General features: G+C 33.6%; 1 protein-coding gene across 2 annotated transcripts in view; it reads right to left on the minus strand.

Annotated features, from left to right (window-relative positions):
• Positions 1 to 23,403, minus strand: part of LOC135133110 (ubiquitin carboxyl-terminal hydrolase 7) — a 29,378-nt gene extending 5,975 nt beyond the window's left edge. For both annotated transcript variants that reach the window (XM_064061375.1, XM_064061374.1), the window contains exons 1-8: positions 22,895 to 23,403; positions 22,661 to 22,842; positions 10,228 to 10,470; positions 10,021 to 10,171; positions 2,473 to 2,741; positions 2,240 to 2,414; positions 1,636 to 2,153; positions 914 to 1,582 (exon numbers count right to left, since the gene is read on the minus strand). In XM_064061375.1, the coding sequence (XP_063917445.1) occupies positions 914 to 1,582; positions 1,636 to 2,153; positions 2,240 to 2,414; positions 2,473 to 2,741; positions 10,021 to 10,171; positions 10,228 to 10,470; positions 22,661 to 22,842; positions 22,895 to 22,973 (2,286 nt within the window). In that variant the 5' untranslated portion in view covers positions 22,974 to 23,403. The remainder of the gene's footprint in view (positions 1 to 913; positions 1,583 to 1,635; positions 2,154 to 2,239; positions 2,415 to 2,472; positions 2,742 to 10,020; positions 10,172 to 10,227; positions 10,471 to 22,660; positions 22,843 to 22,894) is intronic.
• Between the last annotated feature and the right edge of the window lie 52 nt (positions 23,404 to 23,455).

A 23,455-nucleotide genomic window follows, 5' to 3' on the forward strand; every position in this document is an offset into this window, starting at 1 on the left:
CAGGGCGCTCCAAAAGCTGTTGAAAATGACGACCACCAGTTGTTCCCAGTGATTTTTTGCCGCATGTTTAGTAAACAGTCTGTATATAGTTTATTAATCCAAGTTTGAAAAGCTATTTAAAAAACTACGTCAATCCTATTGTGGAAGTAACGAACATATTTTTTTCCTAATCTGGAGTTTAGAACCATTCACATAACCAAATGAAATTTAAGTTATATTATAACAAAACATAAATATTTTATTTTTTTGAAAAATTGTTCCTTGAAGTATTGGACTCGTTTAAATACAACCAGTTCGACAATTTCAGGACGAATATCATAGTAAATAATAATGGTCATAATTTTTCTAAGAAAAATCGTTGCTGCTGTGTTTATTACTTTCCTCTGCACACAAACACACAAAACATTTTTTAAATCATATTGTTATTATGAAGTAGATACATTTAATCTTCCGAACCAGACACCGTTATGGTCGAATTTTTTCTCTTTTTGTGAGGGGCTGAAAATCTTGGTGCTTGCGCTTATGGGTGGAAATATGAATCTACATTTTTTTCAAAGATATAAGGGAGAAATCCACTTAATTTCGGGAAAATCGTTATTTTTGTTGGGGTATAATATTATGGAGATTCTGATCCTTTTTATGTTGCAAAAAAGGGGACAAACTTAATAGCCTATCTCTAGAACCTGTAGTTACACGAAATTTTAGCAGTTTCTTCTTATTCAATAAGTCAAAAATGTTACTTTTACTCGTAATTTATGAATCAACGTCACATCTAAGGTTTTGTCACTGCGCTTACGGCGTTATATTCAATTATTCAGTTATGCTTTTGAAATTCGCGGTACATTTACGATTCGGCGACACCATCACTCATAAACTGTACAAAAACATCGACACATAAAACATGCCGACTTACCTTTTCCAGCGGCTCATTGAAATTCGTAATCTTCTCTATCATATTAGGCCTAATCTCTTCATACAACACCAGCTCCGTATCCGGCGGAAAGCCGGCCCTCTCGTTCAACAGCGGAACCAACTCGCTCAACTTACTAGTAACCGGTAAGTAACTATGTCCACAATAATGTATCTTTTTCTGCTTAGGGTCGTACATTTTGAAGAACAACAAAACATCGGTCTCCTTATCGAAATTCGGTAACATCGTAAGGCCCGAATCGGGCGGTAACAACTCCAAGAATATCGTCCACGGATTCTGATTTTCGGCGGTGTCGATGACGGCCTTGTGCGAGTCCGCCTCCAAATCCAGCATGCTAGGCCTCATCGTCTGATTCGACCTCTGACTGAACGGCCATGGCCTTATCTGTTCGGTAGGATACTTGAAAGCGTCGGCGAACATGTCCATCATTTCGCTGACTAACGCCATCTTTTTTATTTTGAAGACGCGGAACAACGGCCTGTCGGGATCGTAAAGATCGTTGCCTTGATGGCCGTCGAAACTGTCTTCTAGTAAGACGTTGATGGTCATGTAGAGGTGGGCTTCGTTGCGCTCTTTTCGCCTGACCTGTTCCATTCGTTTTTCTTCGGCTAGTCGGTCGGCTAATTCGCTTGGTATATCGGCGTCGGTGACCTGGACGACGACGAAATACATACAAATTTTTTTCTACGTGTCTCTGTACCTACCTCTTGTAATACGTTGTGTAGTTCTGAATCCCTAATATAAACCAACATGTACGCGTTGGTACAATGTTTGACTGTCATGTTCATGTCTTCGTCGTGACCGCCATAATTATGTTCGATGGCTTCCTGTTTCGTACACCTAGATACAACATCATCATCGAACTTACACCACTTGCCATCTCCCCTAGGGTTAATAAAAACTACGTAATGGCCGCCATGATTGTCACCAGAATGTACCAGAACAGCGTGTAACGTATAATTGGCCGGATTACTCGGATCCGGTTCTTGTAAATACGAATCTAAAGATATCTTTTCATAAAACTCAAACCTATCGTTGAATTTAACCGAACAATCCGTGATCGGATCGTACTGGAACCTCATTAAATGTAAATGTAACACAGGCGGAAAAGCCGAGAAAATAACTCCTTTCTCGGCATCTTGCAACCCGTGCTCGCCTGCATCGTACTTATTGTCGCCGTCTAACGTTTCTTTGGCGATGTAATCCTTGAACGACTCATCAACTACAAAAAAAAAAACACGTTAGAAACCAAACAGCTCGTAGTTCTCGACGGAGTTAAAACTCATCCGAAACCCATTCAAAACTCACTGTTTTTCTTTCCTTTGATGTTCAGCTGAATGTCGTAGAACGTCTCTGACCGTGTGCTCGAGTAGTCGACGTTTTTACATCTGATGTACGAAATCATCTTGCCTTCGAAAAGTTTCGGGACCGTTCCCTCGACGCAGGTGCCTTTCATTTTGCTTTCCAACTTATCTAAAAGTACCTGAATTTCCATTCGTTTTAGTAGTATCGGTCGAGTTTTGAAAGTTGCGTGTAATTACCCTGAGAAATTCTTGCACATCGTGTTGCATAAACGAATCCAAAGTCTCCCAACCGAAACTTTTCGTCAACTTTTTTGTACCGACGGGTTTATCGCAGAACTGTAATTCGTGGAATACCCTCTGAAGAGCGAGCGCCACCGATTTCGTCGAGTCGTCGGACTCTGTTGGCATTTTGTAGACGGCACGTCTCAGCTGGTTCGTGAAATATAGAGTCTGGAGAAGGGAATTCATGTAGCACGTTGCTCCCTGGTTTTTCAGACCGACGTAACCTGCGAGAGAAAAATGGTTAGTTGAAAATTGTTAGTCGGTACGTCACTTAAATGTAAAAACAGTTTACTTAAGTTATCTACTTAAATTTCTGTATACTGAGAACGCTATTTTTGAATTCTTATTTTATTTTTTACAGTTAACATCGCCTACTAATATAAAATATACAACAAAAAATCTACGATCGACATAATGATTCACACATTATGCATATGGGTTGGTTGTTTTCTTTGTTTAACAGATCTTAATCTTGATTTTTTTTTTTAATTTATAAGCTTATTGTGCAACTTTTTCACCTCTTTAAATATTTTGTAGATCACATTAGACTAAATACAGGATGTTTCATCGTAACTGCAATGGAATTGGTTCAAAACTGCTAATGTACCGGAAATAGATTAGGTACAGAATTCATAAAACATGTCACAATATGGCAATCGCAGCACTCGCTTTCGCCGGAAATGAACTCAACTGTTCTAATGTAGTGGTTCTCTTCGGTTAAAAAATGAGTAAAAAAAGGACAACTAATTGTTTTCATGTTTGGTAAAACCTTAAACTCACTATCAACTTTTTGGTGTTTTTAAATAAATACTATTTTGTAAATTTTGTCTTAAAAGCGATCTTTGAATCAGTGCTCTTTATGGATTTATTTACAGTAGACGCCGCTTAATATGATCACGGTTAATGTTATCAACCGCTTAGTGTGATCAAAATGGCTTGGAACGGTCCCATGCAATACCAATGCATTACAGTTTTTCCGTTTATTGTGATCAATATTTCGCTTATTGTGATCAATCTCGCAATTTTTATACAAGCGGGAATTGCTTTTTTGGAAAAGCGAGACGACCGAAACTAGTATTGTGTTTTAATGAACATTCATTGCTCGCAAAAGCTGCATTCGCTTATACTACTCACTTTATACAACCACAATCAGTGACAGACTTTAGTAATCAGTGCGTTTTCGTCTTTTGAATGAACGAATTTTTGCTGTTTTAAATTTGAGTAGTACTTAAGTAAAAATGATCACGTCGAAACGACGAGATTTCAGCTTATCAGAGAAAAAAAAAATCTCAGCCCTTTCTTAACAAACTTCTAAAGCAACCAAAGGAAATCGGGGGTTCCTTTCTCAGAATGATAACCAAAGTTTAAAATAAATTCTAATGTTTATGTACCTTCATCTACCAGCATAATAAACACTGTCTTATTCATGATTTTGCTTTGTTTCAAGTTTTACTGTCTTTGATGGTGGTTTTCGCTTATTATTATCAGTCGGTTAGTGTGATCAATTTGTCTGAGTCCCGAAGTGATCACATTAAGCGGCGTCCACTGTATTTACTATTAAAGCCACTTATAGATTTTACAAGATAATTAATATTTTTATTATAAAACATATTTTTGTTAATATTCATAAAACATGACACAATATGACAATCGCAGCACTCTCGGTTTCGCCGGAAATGAACTCAACTGTTTTAATTGAACCGTTCGCTTGGATTAATTTTTAAAAGTAGTAAAAAAACGACCAGTTTTTATATTTGGTGAAATCTTAAACTCAAGATCAACTTTTTCCTATTTTTAAATAAATGTTATTTTGTAAATTTTGGCTCAAAAGCGATCTTTGGATCAATGCTTTTTATGGTTTTATTAAATTACTATAAAAACCACTTATAGATCTTACAAGATAATTAATATTTTTTTTGTTATCTGAAAACAAAAGTACCTCCATAAGTGATAGCATAAATCCTTCATCTGCGCTATTTTAAGGATGGAAAAAACCTTCAAATTTCATAAAATAATCTGAACAGTAAGTTGCGACTGTAAAAAATATTAAACCAAAATCTCCATTTCTTAGTAGTATTACAAACACTATATTGAGTGTCCTAGTTTAGCTGTTCCACTGTAATATGTCAGTTATTAAATAATAATGATAGAAGATTTAAATAGTTAGTACTTGCCACGGATAAGACTGTTTTTGGCAGAGACTAAGAAAATAGAGGGTGGGTGGGTGGGGCTAGTATTTGCTAGGATAACACTAATTTTGATAAATGACAAGCCTCCAAGGAAATAGAGGGCGGGCGGGCGGGCCTAATATTTGCTAAGATAAGACTGATTTTGGTGAACGAGATAGCCTGTAAAAAATAGAGGGCGGGTGGGTGGGACAAGTACTTATAAGACTGATTTTGGGAAATGACGTGTCCCCTAAGAAAATAGAGGGAGCGTTGGTGGAGTTAGTACTTGCTAAGATAAGACTCATTTTGACAAATGACGTATCCTCTAAGAAGATAGAGGGTGGGCGGGCGGGGTCAATATTTGCTAAATAGTTAATTAAGACACAGTCTGGAACATGGCGGGATTAACTCTCCCCTACGCTCTTAACAATCAACTGGTGAGTCTGGGAGAAATATTAAAAAAAAATCCTTGTCACATTTTGGTGGAGTTATACTGATTTTAATGTTTAATTACCATTTCAGTTAGAATGTACAAAAGTTGTGTTATTTTTGTAATAATTTGATCAAATACCATTTGACAACAATGTTTACCTGATATAAAGCGACGGTACAAATCAACAAAAATCGAATGGGCAGTTAAAAATGTTTGACGGATTAAAAAAAGTTTTCAAAACCCTACGTTAAAACTAATCGCAGTTAATTTTAGGTTCCCTGGTGTTTTATGTTAGAATAAATTTAAAGGAATTTGATGTTTTGTTGCTGGATGAACTTGAAAAAATATTTTGAGTTTTCAGTGTTTTTTTTTTTTTAATGAATTTGAACGTCTTGATTGCCGCAGTACTTTTTTTTTAATTCGGGTGCCCATGGTGTATATTACTCTGGGTCCCACGGAAATTTTTTTTGAAAATTATTTTGGAGGACTTTGGTGTTGTTTTTTGAAAATTCTGACCTGACCTGTTTTTGAGGGAATTTTGAGACCCCGTTTTTTCTTTTTTTGAAAAATTTGAAACAATCTTGGGGTTATAGGTATTCCTGTTTGGAAAGAATTTGAATGTGGTTTGGAGCCTCCAGTGTCTTTTCTTATAATGATTTAATTAAATTTCTTAGAGGATACGTCATTTGCACACATTGGTCTTATTTTAGCAGGTAATAGCCCCGCCCACCCACCCTCTCTTTTCTTATTGGGAATGTCATTTGCCAAAATCAGTTTTATCTTACCAAGTACTAGTACCGCCCACCCGCCCTTTCTTTTGTTCGAGCGTCTCATCTGCCAAAAAGCAAAGAATTTTAAAAATCCAAGAAACACAAATAAGCTCAAGAAATCCAGTAAGTTCAAAATTCTAAAAAGGAATACAAAAAAGCCAAAAGATAAAAAAAAAAAAAGAATTTAAAATGCCAAAAAATTCAAAGAAACTCGATAATCCAAAAAATTGGAAACATAAAAAAAAATCTAAAAATCCAAAAAACCCAAGAAAGTCAAGAAAGCCAAAAAATCGAAAATACATATCCAAATAATTCAAAAAAATCCGGAAAACTACGAAAAACTCAATAAATCTAAAAAATCAATGAAACTCAAATAACCTGAAGAAATCCAATAATTTCAAAAATCCAAACACCAAAAAAAAATTTCGAAAGATCAAAAAAAATTCGAAAAAATCTAAAAAGCAAAACATTCCAAAAAAATCCAAGAAACCCCATAATCCAAAAAAATGAAAATATAAAAAAAAATCAAACATGAACAAATCCAATAGTTCCAAAAAATAAAAAATTCAAAAAATCGGAGAAACCCAAACAAGCTCAAGAAATCCAATAATTTCAAAAAACGAAAATATTCCAAAATTCTAAAAAAAGGAACACAAAAAAAAACAAAAAAGAATCCAAAAAAATCGAAAAATTGAATAATTCTCAAAACATCAACAACGAAAATCCAAACATTAAAAAAAATCCAAAATATAAAATAGGAAATTCACAAAACCAAGGAATTCCAAAAAATCCAAGAAATTCGATTATCTAAAAAACTGAAAATATAGAGAAAGATAAAAAAATAAACAAAAACTAAAAAATTCAAGAAACACAAACAAGCCTAAGAAATCCAGTAATTCCAAAATTCTAAAAAGGAATACAAAAAAAAGAATTAAAAAAAAATCGAAAAATTGAATAAATCTCAAAAAACCAACAACGAAAATGTAAAAAATCCAAACATAAAAAAAAACCCAAAAGATAAAAAAAGAAGAATTTAAAAAGCCAAAAATTCAAAGAAATTCGATAATCCAAGAAACCCGATAATCCAAAAAATTGGAAACAAAAAAAAATCTAAAAATCCAAAAAACCCAAGAAAGTCAAGAAAGCCAAAAAATCGAAAATACATATCCAAATAATTAAAAAAAATCCGGAAAACTAAAAAAAATTCAAAAAATCTAAAATCAATGAAAATATAAAAAAATCAAACATGAAGAAATCCAATAGTTCCAAAAAATAGAAATTTCAAAAAATCATAGAATTTAAAAAATCCAAGAAACCCAAACAAGCTCAAGAAATCCAATAATTTCAAAAAACGAAAATATTCCAAAATTATAAAAAAAAAGGAACAAAAAAACTAAAAAGAATAAAAAAAAAATCGAAATATTGATTAGGTCTCAAAACATCCACAAAGAAAATCCAAAGATTAAAAAAGATCCAAAATATAAAAATGTAAATTCACAAAACCAAGGAATTTCAAAAAAAATCCTAGAAATCCGATTATCTAAAAAATTTAATAAATCCCAACAAATAAAAAAATCTAAAAAATCCATAAAACTTAAGAAATCCAACAGTTCCAAAAATCCAAAAAATCAAAAATATCCAAATAAATGTTTGACGTATCAAAAATTGTCAGTTTTCAAAAGCCTACGTTTAAAATAATCACAGTTAATTTTAGGTCTTCTGGTGTTTTATTTTCGGATAAATTTAAAGAAATCTGATGTTTTGTTGCTGGATGGACTTGAAAAAATATTTTGAGCTTTTAGTGTTTTTTTTTTAATTCGAGAGACTCATGGTGTATTATTTTGGAGCCCACGGAATTTTTTTTGTAAATTATTACCAACAATTTTGGAGAACTTTGGTGTTGTTTTTTGAAAATTCTGACCAGACCTGTTTTTGAGATAATTTTGAGACCCTGTTTTTTCTTTTTTTGAAAAATTTAAAACAATCTCGAGGTTATAGGTATTCATGTTTGGAAAGAATTTGAAATGTGCTTTGGAGCCCCCAGTGTCTTTTCTTATAATATATACTTTATTTATTAATGAAAAATAACAACTCGTTATTGTTATTATCCTAAAAAAAAAATAAAAAGTGGATTTCAGTCACCATTGTTACTAAGAAATCAGACAGTAAGCCGGAGGTATTCACGCATTAGGTGCGTACAGTGTTGCCAATTTTACTTTTGTAAAATTACATTTTTTTTCGTAATCTACTTCATGAAGAATTTTTTAATTATTTTTTTGGGACTCTCGAAACCCCGTACATAACGTTCTGAAAGTTAATTCGCCATTCTCCAGACACGCCGTAAAAATCAATATACTATTAGCACCTTTTGTTTTGAAGGAAATGACATCAACTTTTTCTTTTTCTTTAGCAAAGACACGTACAACAATAGCCACCGCAACAATTCAACAATAAATATTTATAAACAACTTTAACTAGAGCTTTACTGGACGACTACGTCAACATGGAATCGTTATTTTGGGCTAACAAGGTTAATTCAGAGCAAGATACATAATTGAATTGTACATCGACCTATGTTTTCATAGGAAAAGTGTCAAGTTCAAGGCTCAGGTGGCGACACAGTAGCGAAGGACACAAATGTTACGACACAAAATTATGAAAGAAAAATTTGCGACGATTTCTTGCGTTACAGGAAAATAATTTGACGTTAACTAACGAATGATGCATTCGTGTCTCACACTTTTTTACTTCCACTCTTGTACGCACGTAAACTCTTAAATGGGAAGCTTCCATTTTTGAAAAAATATCTTTACGTTTGTCGATACTTTGACAGTGTTTGAATATAGGTGGCGCCACATACACCGAACTGTTGCTGGAGTACAGGTGAGTATACGACGTCTAATTTTAGTTTTTTAGAGATTTTTATGCTGTGAAGTTTTGTTAATTAATATCTACTTAATAATCTCTAAGGATGTAGCTGTAATTTAATGTATGTGCTTATAAATGTAATTAGCAGTAACACAAGGGATTAGGTGGTTTACGAGGACATAAAATAATACATTTTTCGCCGGAGTCCATGCAATTTTTATAAAAGGTTCTGAGTTAATCATGGTATGCTATGTATATTATCATGTTCATATTTTCTACTACAGTATATTTAAAATTGTGGACAAATTTCAGTATGTAATATTTAATAACAAATTTCAAATTTGAAGTTTTTTGTCTGTACCAATTTTATTTGGTACCACCTTCAATCTGTAAAATTTTTAGCGACTATGACGAGAGTCGGTAAATACAATTTCTTGTTATAATTGCATCGATTACGAAGAGATGTCGCGACTTGATCGTCGACAAATAGCACACTTTGACCTAAGAAATTTTCTTTTGATTGGTCAGTCTTATTAAAATTGCGCTAAATTTAAAAATTCTTAAATTAACTAGTAGAATAATCCAGCCTGAACAAGAGATTTTGGTTAAATAAATACTTCAGTCTACTTTACAAGCAAAGTAATTACATATTTTAATTGACAGATGTTTCTCTCCTTCAACGAAAAATTTACAAAACCGTAGAGCTACACCATATTTTTTAAACAATTACCCACAATACACGGAAACCAGTAATTAATTAAAAACAATGCTAACGAGGTAATAACGTAACATGAAAAAAATTCAAAACCTCATAACTTCTACAGTAGCAACACAAAAACCAAAATTCACAGTATCCATTGTTTCGTTTAATTTTACAATGACAGCGAAACAGGTTCATTAAGAACACGAAATTAACTTCTCCCTCAGAACACCGTTGCTACTTTCTAATTTCCTCCGTACATCCATTCCAAATACGAATTACAAAAGTCCGTACTTTTTAAACACGACATTTTTACTATATCGACCTTGGCAAATTTCTATTTATATGTACAAGCACATACAAATTGAAAACCATTAAACTCACTTGCGAAACGAAGTATAAATGTTTTACAACAATCACTCGACGATTACTCTTTTAATTACTTGTTATTTCACCGGAATTTCGCTACCTACCCGTTTTTCGCATTTCTAACTCACTAGAAATATCACTCGAGTGCGGATTTCGACAAGTAAAATAAACACGAGTTTTTATTTTAGATCATACCTGTATGCTTTTTGCTGTCCCAAGAAACGCCATGCGGGGCATCAGCGACGACGTGTACTTCCAGAGTAATCGCATCATCTTTAATGTAACCTTTTTCTGGGTCGAGAATATCATTCCAGGCCATGAAGTGTGAAAAGCCCCAATCATTTTCCTAAACATGGTCGTTGTCATAACTGGAGATGGAAGTCTACGAGCGACCTTCCTTACCTTGGAATAGAACAAGTGTTGTATCTTTCTTGAGAAGGGTTCCACATCAGGACGAACCGACAGCAGGCGTAGCTCGGCTACGGCGTAGCAGGACCACGAAGAAGATTCGCTTTCACCGTTACATTGAAGGAAAAAGCCGAGAGAGCGTTGTGCGGTCCTGTCCTGACCGTGGCTGTTTCGGGGCATCACCATGATTTTCCATGGTAGGTTTCTGACGTAGCAAGCAGGGGACAAGGCGGAATCCTGGTGGAAACATCACGATGATTATAAAATATAAAATACACAAAGAGTGCTATGACGTCATCAATTTATTTTCAATCGGTACAAGTTTTTTAAAAAATCCAGAAATGATTTATTTCTTCAATGATAAATTGTCGCGAATGCAAAATACAAATAAAACGAAACCTAAGTATGTTTCAATAGACGCTTTCTATTGATTTGTTTAGCGTTTTAATCTGAAATTTGTTCCGTTTTTGTTTGTTTTAAAGGTGCTCTCGACCCGATCTGGAGTGGATCTACCATGATTGAATAGTTAAATGGAAAGCTGCTAATAACGGCTCGTCATGTAACCGGAAGTGGGTGTACCAAACAGACCTTTTCAGGTTTCTACCTAAACTATTTAATTATTTTTCGTTGTCAAGCTGTGCATTATTCAAAAAGTAAATATTTTCGGAATCGTCACCGTATCGGGGAATAAGATCAATAATGACAATATTGTGACACAATTATTGCAGTTATTTATAAACGGGAACTTAAAAATTTGTCAATCAGATTTGGGGTTATTTCATGGAAAGAAAATTAGAAATAAATAACTTTATTAAATATTTACGCCTCATTAAGGTTTAATCTTGAATATTACTATGCATTGTTGAATTAATCACATGAACAATTGGTAGCAGGATTAAGGTAACAACGCTTTTAGAAACCGAGCATGAATGACTTGATATAATTTCACCGAAAAAATATGGTTCCTATGATTTGTAGTATTTATCGGTTCAATGCGCGCAATTTTAATCGAGTTTCAAATATGGTAAGAACTAAGTTGGTTGATTTTTGTAACGTAATCGAGTCCACCGGCAGACTCCATGCTTTTATGTTTTCTCGACGTGTCATGACCCCTAGAGGACGAAGAAATAGGTCTCCGGTCTGTCTGCCGTCTGTCCGTTTTTTTAAATTATTTCACACAACAATAATATTCGTCTCTTTAAAATGGTTCACAATGTGCCTTTTTTCTTAACATACGTAGTCGTCTTTTCTGAAGAAGAAACTTGAAACATGTCTAAAATGGTAAATTCTTGTAGACAAATATGGATTTTGCTAAGCCCCGCCCCTCGATCTGACAACGAATGAAAAATTCGTCACAATTGAGAATTGAGATCAGGGCGGGTATGGGTGGGGCCTAACCTTTGGCTTTATTTTTTCTTAATATACATAGTATTCTTTGAACAACATGATACTCAAAAACAAGAACTTTTCAGTTAAGCTCCGCCCTCTTGGCTGAAGACGAATAAAGAAAATCATCACAATTGAGATAGAGCGGGCGGGCGGGGTTACATTTTGCCTTATTTTTTTAATATCTGTAGACTTATTTCGACGAAATGTTGTGAAAGTCCCAAATATTCTAACCAAAAACTCTAAGGTCTACAAGGATTTCAGGAATTTAAAAAAATTAAGAAAAGGTAGAGAAGCCGGCAATTTAAGAATCCTAAAGGGATTTCAGGGATTTCAAAAATTTCGAAGATTTCACAGATAGTAAATATTTAAAAATTCGGAAGATGATAAAAGTTCTAGAGATACGGAAGTACCTAAAAATATAGAAAATCTGAAAGGTCTAAAGATTATAGAAATTCTAGTGATTCTAGAGTTCTAAAGATTCCAAAGTTTCCGGTGGTTTGAAAGATTCAAAAAGTCAAAAGCTTTCACGGATTATGTACACTAGAAAATTGCGAATTGTAAAGACACTTTAGATTCTAAATAAACGAAAGTTCTAATGTTCTAAATATAAAAAAGATCCAATAGAATCTTAAAAAAAAATTTAAAGAACCTAGGGAACGAATGATCCTAAAAATTACAGAAATTTTAGGCTGTATAAAACTCCTAGTATTTCCCAAAGTGTTCAAAATTTCCATAGATTGGAAAGGGTCTAAAGACTGTCAGGACTCTAAGGGGTCAAACGGTAAAATCCTGTTTTGAATACTTGAACGATTCTAAAGGTTCTAGAGAAATTCCAAAAAGCCAAAGATTCTAAATTTCGTAAAAATCGCGTAAACTCTTAAAATGCCAAAGATTTTAAAAATCCCAAAGACTTTAAAGAAAACAAAAATCTTAAAAACCTAAAAATCCTGAAGATCGGAAAAATGTTTTCTTTAATTTTTATAAATTAGTAGGGATGTACCGACTAGTGGCCGACCGGTCGGATAAGCCGACTATTCGGCCGTTTTTCATCGTCGGCTGCAGTCGGCGACTGGTCGGCTAACCAGCCGATCGGTCGGCTTTTTTTTATTAAAATTAAAATAATATATAAAGCAATTAAACCCGGTTCACAGAACCTCAATTAAATATTTAATTGCGATTTAATTTTTAACCCCGCGTTAAAGTACCATGTGACCGACTCTACGCCAATCAGACGTCGCTAATGGCCTTGTTAAATGCGCGATCAACTTAATCGCAGTTAAAATATTGTATAAACTGGCCCTAAATTGTGTTATTCTTTATTTTTGTACTGAGTTATTAAAAAAAATTAAATGTTAAAATTATCCAAGCAAATTTAACACATTTTTTGGAAAACAAAGGAACTTTAGTTATTCCTTTTATTAAAATAAAACAAATTTTTAAGGTAGTCAGAGAAATAGAAAAAAAAACACACTGTCTGTCGCATTTATAAACCCGTTTTAGCAAAGCCGAACAGTCGGCCGACTAGTCGGTTTTTACTGGCCGAACCATCGGCTAGTCGGTTAGTCGGCCAGACCAACAGTCGGTACATCTCTATAAATTAGAGATTCCAAAAATTCCAAATATTTAGACTCTTGAAATCTAGATATAAATTTTAGAAAACCTGAAAAAAATTAGAAATTTTGAAAAATGTGCAAATTACAAAAAATCCCAAAAATTAAAAAAATATTAAATCTCAAAATTTCAAAAGGTTACACAATCTTAAGATTGTAGATATTCTAAAAATCCCAAAGTTTCTAAATCTTTGAAATATTTAAAAGCTTTAAAAAATTTTAAAGACTCGATACATTCTAAAAATTTTAAAGTAGAACTAGAACCTAGTAAACTAGAATCTGCGAATTGTAAAAACCCCAAAAATGCTAAATAAACTAAAGTTTTAGGTTCTAAATAGAAGAAATGTCCATCAAAATCTTCAAAATTGGAAAGATCTTGGAAGAATTATACCTAGAAATTATAAAATTTCTAGTAATTCTGAAGTATCCAAAATTTACAAAATTTTTAAGACTCTTAAGGACTCAAACGTTAAAAAGGTTTTTAAAATTCTGTTCCAAATATTTAAAAAAATTGTAAAAACCCATGATTCCAAAGACTCTAAACCAAACAAAAATCCTAAAAATTGTAAAAATCTGAAGAATCCAGTAATTTTTATAAATCCTACAAGTATCAGGGGTCTTGAACGCCCTAATTATTTTCTTACACATCTTAGAGATTCTAAAGATTCCAGAGATTCCAAAAATTTCAAAGACTTAAAAACTCTTGGGGTCTATTAATTTTAGAAAATCTGGAAAGTGTGAAAAATCTGGAAAACGTAGAACCTAGAAATGTTGAAAACTGAGGAAAGTGATGAAGCCTGGTTTCATCTAACAAGATAATATCCGATATTGCCAAATAATATACCCTCTAAGAAAACAAAGGGTGGGCGGGTGGGGCTAATACTTATCAAAATAAGATTGATTTTGGCAAATGACCTACTCTTTAAAAAAATAAAGGGCGGATGGGCAGGGCTAGTACTTGTTAAAAATATAAAACTGATTTTGTCAAGTGGCATACCCTTGAAGAAAATAAAGGGTGGGTGGGCGGGGCCAATACTTGCCAAAAAAAGACTGATTTTGCAAAGTGATTTACCCTCTACCCTTTATTTTCTTAGAGGATATGTCATTTGGCAAAATCAGTCTTATTTTAGCAAGTACTATCCAGGGCCACCCATCCTTAATTTTCTTAGATAGTATGTCGTTTTTCCAAAATCAGTCTTAAGGTCAGTTTACATTATAGGATTTTTCTTAGGATTTCCTTAAGAGGGTTTGGTGAGTCGAAAAAAAACGTGTTGTTAGAGGCGGGGTTAACGGCCACCCCACTACTGAATTACCGTCTGTGAAAAAGTTCTTACCAGAATATATATACATATTATATTTATAATAAACTCGCAAAACTTGAGGATGTGGAGTGCAGAAAATCCTCAATATTTTGAAGAAACGCCATTATACATATCTACAAAAAAAATTGGTCGAAAGTTATTTCGACAGAACTTGCCTCGCTTCTGGTTCCACTTTCTTTAATAAATTGACTGATTCATTAATTTTTTTTTGGTCACCTGTATAAGCAAATCTAAAAAATATTAATGCAATGATAAGTTACAAGTACAGTCTGATCATATTTTGCACATTTTCGAAAGAATTTATTCGGCAAAAATGATAAACCCACACATTTTGATTAAAAACTTAACATGCTTACAATAACTTCACAACAAGATTTCAAAGTACATATGCAGTTTTGCAATCCTTGATTTAATCAATAAAATAAATTCACTCAGTCATTATTTTTTTTCAGACACCTCGTATAAGCAAATCTAAAAAATATTAATGCAGTGTTACTAGATCACAAGTATACACTCATCAAACTTTGTACATTTAGAATAGAATTTTTTCAGCAAAATTTTGGGGTGGCGTCATCAAATTTTCAGGGGGGATGAGGAAATACATTTTGATCAAAAATTTACCATGCCTATAATAACTTTAAAACATCTCCAAGATTTTAAAGCACTCGGTTTTGCAGATTCAAAATTAAATTGCAAAATGTTTCATAATGTTGATTTTTTTTTTCCAAAAATCTGGACGGTTCGGGTAAAAACTCAATTCGGAGTCATAAACTACATGTGTAGGACTATGTTATTTTATACAATTTAAAACCCATTTATTATGTACAATTTTGAAGTGACGTCATCGCATTATTGGTGTGGATGATTAGACAATTTTTGGTTACCATTTTGACATGATATTCCTACTACAAATACAAAATTTGACAACAATCGGCCCAGTACTTTCGGAGATTATATGTCTAATAAAAATCCGGGACGGCAGACAGACGGAAACGGGAGACTTATTTCTTCGTACCCTAGGGGTTATGAAAGGTCGAGAAAACGTAAAAGTAGAGACTCGGTCGACTTGCTAAGATAGAACTGAACAATATTAATAGTAGTCACTGGAATGACGAAGGGGTGGGTGGGCGGGGCTACTGTTTGCTCATAAAACTAGAAAAAAGCTAAACTTTGCTTACTTTTACAAAAAATTATCAAAAAAAAAAAACGTACATGACGTACTGCAGAATTAATCCGCCATTTTTCAGACACCCGGTATAAGAGGAATGAAAGTTCGATCAATTTTTAAAATTAATGATAGGAACAGCGAATAAAATTATCGAAAGGTTTTAATAAAAAAATAATTTTAAGTTAAAAAAATATCTTACTTAACACATGCAATATAAAAAACTTTTGGAGAAAAATTTAGTTAATTTTCTCTGATTTGTTTCTACTATTTTTTTTAAGAAATTTGTTCACCAATATTTTAAGGTGACGTCTATATTATTTGCTCAATACAACCTTCAACAGATCGATCACAGACATTCTGACGGACAGACAGCCGGAAACGAAAAGATTCTTTTGCCAAAATTTATGAGCTGTTAGAGTGGTTCTCTAATTATGGCCTTCGAAGTCCTTATAAAATAAAATTTTCGAAAATAGATTTGACTTAGACACACATATTTAAGGTAATTTTGATATATTACATTCAAATGACAAAATGGGTTCAATTTATGTGATTTTTTTTTAAATTCAGAATACATTTTTAAGCCGTATACTTTTACAAATAATATTTATTTCCTGAATTTTGACATTGAAAAACGTGTTAGGCTGAAATCTGTACCCATTTTTTAACTAGAACCAAGAGTTTAAAAAAAATCTGTCAAAAACAGAACATTTAGCACCTTAAAATACACATAAATATAATTTAATTAAAATCACAAGTTTTAAATAAAACTGAAATACGACGAAATATTACATTCATTTTAGACATTCCGGATATTTTAAGATATTTAAAAAAATATCCAAAGAGAATTCGATTATAATAAAAAAATATATTTATCGCCTACAAAAAGGTGAATCTTAAAAAAAAAATGTGATTACCAAAGTTGGGAAACATGAACGTGCTCGCATTCTAACAGTGTATTTTTTTAAATCTAGACATTTATTATTACAATTGAACAGAAACAACTTCGATGAGACTATTTCCTGCACACTTCTATGAAAATAAAGCTGAAAAAAATAAGAAAAAAATGCGAGCGCAGCGAGCACGTTGGTGTCATCTTAAAAAATATGTATCGGTGTCCCAGAGAAGCTAAATTAACAATTCGTCGTCACTATTTTAAAAATGTGATTTTAAAGATTCTGTGATCACTACAATGTCTCAGGAATTGAAACATCATGAACTTCCTCGCTGCGCTCTCATTTCCCAGAATCAGTCTTGGCAGGTACTAGTCCCGCCCGCCCACCCCCTCTTTATGTATGGGGAATTTCTATTTAATACTTTACACCAACTTTTTATATATTTTTCTTTAGCGAGGATCCTGGAATTTACTGATATTATCTAATTTTGAAAAATCCTTATTTTAAATTTTAAATATGTATTTTCTGGTAACATTTTGACTTTTTTATTCATCCAATTTTTTAGATAAATTACAAAATTTGAGCTTACGATTTTTTCTTACCACTACAAACAAAAATAGAAATCAATGTGGATTATTAAACTAGTTTGAGAAATAATATAAAATGCATATGTTTCAAGCGAGACTGGTGTTTTATTTTCGGATAAATCTCATCTTCCAAACTCACTCTTATCTGGGCAGGTAGTAGTCCCGCCCACCCACCCTCTCTTTTCTTGGAAGGTATCTTATTTGCCAAAATCAGTCTTATCTTAGCAGCCACTAGCCCCGCCCACCCACCCTTTCTTTTCTTTGAAGATATGCTATTTGCCAAAATCAGTTTTACCTTAGCAAAATACTGATCACTAACTTTTACAAAAAATGATAAAAATTTGGAGACGTTTTTTTCGTTATCTACATCATAACGAATTTTATTATTTTTTTGGGACTCCTGAAACCCCCGTACATAACGCACTGAAGAGTTAATCCGCCATTTTCCAGACACCCGGTGTATCTAAAGTACAGGAAGAATGAAACAATAAAAGTTATAATAACAATAATAAACAAAATCAAGGTGGATTCATAAACCACAAATACAGAAGTGCATTATTTTAACTTGAATATCTTGAATTTTACTGTATAACGTGGGGAGAACATGAAAGTGATACGTAAGTCGTAGTCGTAGATGAAAGATCTGAAAGCACCACATCACATTAAATATATACACGTTTTAAGTATTATTTGCTTAAACATCTTGATAAAAATTATGACAATTTTCTGTAGCGCCATCTATCTGAAAAACAAGAAAGCAGCACGTCCATGCGTCATGTTACATTCTTTTAAACGGTGATAGGTTAAACCTCCATTCTCCATCTTTATACCACTTGCCATAATTTACATGTACTTAGTGCATACAAATTTAACAACATAAATCTAACATATTGTTTATTATAATTAAACTAGACCACAGTAATGATTAATAATTACAATTAGTGATTTGATTAGACTCATTTATTATTGGCATCATTTGATCCGTATATAGAGAGTAGACACATGACGCAACGCCATTCCTTCTCGAGATGTATGTACTTTACTCGTAAGAATATTAATAACGTATCCAAATGTTTCCCGAGTTTTAAAGCAATAACTAGTTCACAAAACTCTTTTATTGCGGACTGTCAGATCAAACTAAACGAAACGCAAACAACAAGAAGAATGCCCGACTTATTACTCTGAAAATTTATATCCACATTTTTATTCTCCGACAATCTTCTACAGCAGCCACAAGGAGTGTTTATAAAATTAAAGTATGATGAAAAGTTAACGTACATGGCAATAATCGAATAAATGACTCGTGATTCAATTAGTTTATGATTTATTTAGAACATCCTGCTCCTTAGACAGAGCTCAACAATCGAATAAATTAAATAAATTATGCGTTAGTTAACAGCCTCGTTTTTTTGCAAAAAGTTTTTCAACCGTCAGTTATAAAAAGTGACTACACGCCATTCTTAGCGAATACAATATTCATTAGCGAAAAATAAAGCCTCAACTATCCTTAAGAGGCCGCTTTTCTTGGCGTGATTACGTCTGCACAAGAAAATTTTTATTGCGTTTAAAGAGTTATTTATTAAGTTTGTATATTAGTCATTGTCGAGACGCAGATCAATTTGAATTTTTAAAATTGATTTTAAAGTGACTGTTGAAAGCCAAAGCGTATTTAACGGATTCATACATAAACACCCGTTAGTTGTAATTACAATTGTTGTAAGTTTATAATCTTGGGAAAATAATTTGAAATTGTTAGTGGCTGTGAAGGTGACTTTTCAAACAAAGAAAGAAACCATATCAATTCCTAAGACCGGCAACATTCACTAGATATAAGGTATCATGGAGCAACACGTTGTGTAATATGAAGATATTTTCATAATTTTTTCCACATCCCTTCCTTCTAATATTTATGTCTTATTTCCGGAGAAACGCTAGCAAAACAAGGGGTTGAACTGGGAATTTGAATGAATGGTCATCAAATTTTACGAAGGGAAACATCATTCTTTTAAATACCACAAAAAAAGACCAAACTCACAACTACCTACACTCGTACAAGTTTTTAAAGTTCATGATATAAAATTTTCGTCATATCGCCATGATCACCCCAAACTTTTTTACTTTTCAAATTAACGTTGCTAATTTTTAATCCGGCTAAAAATAAAACCGAATGAAAGATTTTTTTCCAAACAAATTAAAACGCATCGAATTTGCATCCATTAGTTTAATTAAATGTCAACGAATAAAGTTTTCTAATTTTAAAAAACAACTTTCATTAACTCTTACCGCAAAAATTACGTTGACTACATGCTGATCGACTGCTATTAATAATCAAACCGTAATATACTGCTCCTAGAAATTAACGTATCGCTACGTAATCGTTTTAAATTTACAACCCGTTCGTGACATAATATAAAACAAGAGGTGACTTAAGTCAACGATTTTTACTTAAATTCAATTAAATGCAAGTAGAGAGTCGGGTAATAAGTATGTAGGTATTTGTTGCCGCAATCCACGATGTGCCAGTGAAAGAATGTGTTCCATAAACAGAGAACAAGACGACATTCTTATTTTACCGATAAAGTTTCTTTCTGAAAAATGGTTATAATCAGACAACCACCATAAAATTCTAGCTTACGGGATGAAAAATTAACCGAAAAGATATTATATTTTCACCACAATGAAACTGTACATTTTTAATGAGCAAGAAAGTTTACAAAGTGTGCGTAGCGTAAATTATGTATGAATTGCGCACTTGGATGTTTTTCATGAAATTTTGTTAATCAAGGTTTGGTTTCGCAAATTTAAACAAGTTCACTGACTACAGAAACCGCTGTGAGATAGCAAACATTCCCAAGTGTTAAGACTCCTCAAAAATGCGGCGAAATCCGATATTATTCTTCATCTGCATGAATAGAAAACGTTCGTTTAATTTTAAACTTTCAACAAGATTTACGAGTAATGAAATATTTATGCACATACTTCAAAATGTTATTTTCGTTTTCGCAAATTCGTTTCGCTTGTTTTTCCAATTTTCGGCAACGTTTGAGTGGTGAATGAAGCCCATGTTTTCAGAAATTTCGTGAAAAATTCCCTGGTGTTGCTTAAGGTAAAATTATTTCGTGGAACTGGCAGCATTAAGAGGAAATCAGGAAGTCGCACATTAACAAAATTAACTCCAGAGATTGTTGAAAATATCGGACAGGTTATGCATCTTTAAGACTTTTGTCATATTCAACTTGCCAAAAAATTGTTAAAAAGGACCTACATAATGCAGGTGGTTCAAGAACTGGTTTAACCAAACAATGAACAATGACCTTCTCTGAACGTCCATGGGAAAACAACAAGACGGATTCATAAACCACAAGTATAAAACTATCTTCTCTTATAAAATTGAAATAACGGACCACGTACAATTTTGAGGTGGTGTCATCACATTGTTGGTGGGGATAAGACACATTTTAATTCGCATTTTAGCAACAGTCAACAATCACTGTTAGCGTATCTACAAAAACATTTACAATAAGTTATGTTAATTATGAAAGTTTAAATTAAATACTTTAATTGTTACTAATTTGTGATGTTTGTTTGCTTAAGAGTATTTCAAGAATGAACCCAAATGATTAAAAAGCTACATAGTGATTAAGAAAATACTTGTTTATTGCTTGTCACAATTAGAACAATAGAGAACAATTTTAAGTATGTAGTTCTATTTATTAATAATTTAATACTACAAATACCATATAATAAAAGATTATGAATGAACATGCAAAAATTTGTATGAAATTTTTTTAAATGTGAAGCGTAGTCAATTTATTTTTATCAATCCATTCACGTCAATACATTTTTTTCTGGCGATCTTGACGAAAATTTTGAAGAAAAATTAAAACAGAAATTCAGAATCGCGTTTTCTGCATATAAAGGTATTATTGGTTTCCACTTCGTCGCAATACCGTAATTCACACATTTTCTTTCGTTTAATTTCGCAGCAAATAGAAATAACCAAGTATAAGTCACACCAACTGCAGCCAACAAAATTCTATATTAAAAGCTTATAAACAGTTTTGTTCTTATTTTTAAATCTCATGTTTTTAACGAATTTATTTAAACAAAATTAAATATTGAGTACGATTTAGAGTAACCATCCAATGAAATTAGTTAATAATTATACTCTTTTCAACGTTCTAGGAAATAAAATTAAATAAAATGAACATTAATTTAGTTATTGCACCCAAATGAAATATACCTCCATAAAAAGAGCAAACATTTACTTACCAATGAACTTAAACTTAGTGACTGAAGTTATGACACGTAACCCGACTTTACTGCACTGTAATAAAAGTAGTTTTTCTAAAAAAATATCCCGGCTCCAGCTACAAAGATGTTTTTATCTGCAGTACATGACGTGGAAAGAAAATGGAGCCTCTTTGACGAAATTCTGGACATGAATTTAATAAGTTACATTCAGGATATTGGGATCTCCTCTCCAAGAATCTCGTCTATTGAAAAATCCGCAATATTTTCACACATCAGTCTTTGTCTTCGCCACTTTTAATAGATCAATATTTCGACGTAACAATTTCTAAATTAAACGTTTATTTAGTACAAAACTGTCGCAGACGTCTAATCTCGTGCATGATCTTGTTAAGAAGACGTTAGTAAATTAAACAGGAAACGAATTAACCTCACACAATCTGCCACTAATCAAATTCTTCTCAGGCAAATATTATGTCCCTCCGGCACGACTTAGAATTTTATTACTCTCATTCAATACAAAATCATTACTTGACCGACTAATATGAAGATTAAATCCAACATTCCTTTTTAATTAAGAGGTCACAAATTGATTTTTCCTGTTCAGTCCCCATTTAATAAATAACCTGGACTGATACCAGAAAGTCGTGATTGACAATGACCCAAAATTGCCATTATTGTTATTGTTTATCTCAAGAATGTCAACATTTGCAGATAAAATACCTACTTTGGTATAATAAATATGTACATGAAATGCATTTAATGGATGATGTGGTTTCCTAACCTAACTTTTCGCATGATCAAGAACATGAGCGACTAATTGTTTACGTTTTGATTAATCAATCTTCGCTTTTGTATTACTCCATATTTAAAAACAATGTACTTTTGGGGATAATAATTAAAACAGATGGATTTTTGGAATGTAAATGCACATTAAACTCCCCCAAATAAGGATCAATATGGTATAAATATACAAGATAACCCACACAAATAAGAGTCCGTATGTCACTTTGTGCACCTAAAAATAACAGCACATAGTGATGAAGCAGCAAATTAGTAAAATTCCCACAAATAGCGCAAAACGAGCACCACCAGTACCAAACTTGGAACTTGAATTCTATAAATAAAATAAGAACAATAGATGCACTGTGTGCAAGCTTGGGTGCTTTTAATTTTGTAGCCCCGATTCGCCCCCTCAAGCACTCACCTTGAGCTTACTGAACTGCTGCACTGTGTACCTGAAGGTCGCTTCAGAGCGGGCCTCGTCCTCCTCCATATCCGCGTCCTGCACCGTCATGCCGGGGTCCGGCTGGGGCCCGATGATCACCTCCCCGTTCTGCTGGTCCATCTCGCCGCCCCCGGTGTCCGTGACGGACTCGGTGGTGGTGACTGCCGCAGGGAGTTAGTTTTTGTTCGGTTGGCAGACGTCGCTATCACTCACCTTCCTGGGTCTCCATCTCCTCCACCTCGGCCTGGGGGTTGTCTTCGCTGCGCCTGTACTGCCCCGTGACGTGGTTCATGTTGAGGGACGGCGTTCTGGCAGCCCCCGTCCTGTCCTTGGCGAACCCGAACACACCTTTGTTCTTCCTCGCGCTCACCAAGAGGTCCTTGTCCGCAGCCGCGTAACAATTGCCGCAATTGTTATGGGTACTGTTTTTAGTGCCGGAGACGGTAGTCAATTTGACGAAGTGCTTACTCGTGACGCGACCAATTCTTGCTGTTTTTTATACCCTCTGAGCGAGGGCTGCACACAAGACACATGTAATGAGTGGGACTGATGACACGTGACGGATTTTTACGAACTTTGACACTGACTGGATTTTATTTTTCGCACGAGAATTCGCTTTTCATTGACGAAAATAAACAAAATGGAGGCATTTTCTTTACTCTCGGCTCGTGATGGTGGGCACAAACACTCGGCTCGGATACCGGTCGCAACATTCGACTGCGCGGATGCGTACGGGAGGGCTGCGCACGTCAAACGGGCCGGGCGGGTTCGAAT

This window comes from Zophobas morio, unplaced genomic scaffold (genome assembly GCF_036711695.1).
Source record: "Zophobas morio isolate AGI-343-1 ecotype UQ-CSIRO unplaced genomic scaffold, CSIRO_AGI_Zmor_V1 ptg000021l, whole genome shotgun sequence".
Taxonomy (NCBI): domain Eukaryota; kingdom Metazoa; phylum Arthropoda; class Insecta; order Coleoptera; family Tenebrionidae; genus Zophobas; species Zophobas morio.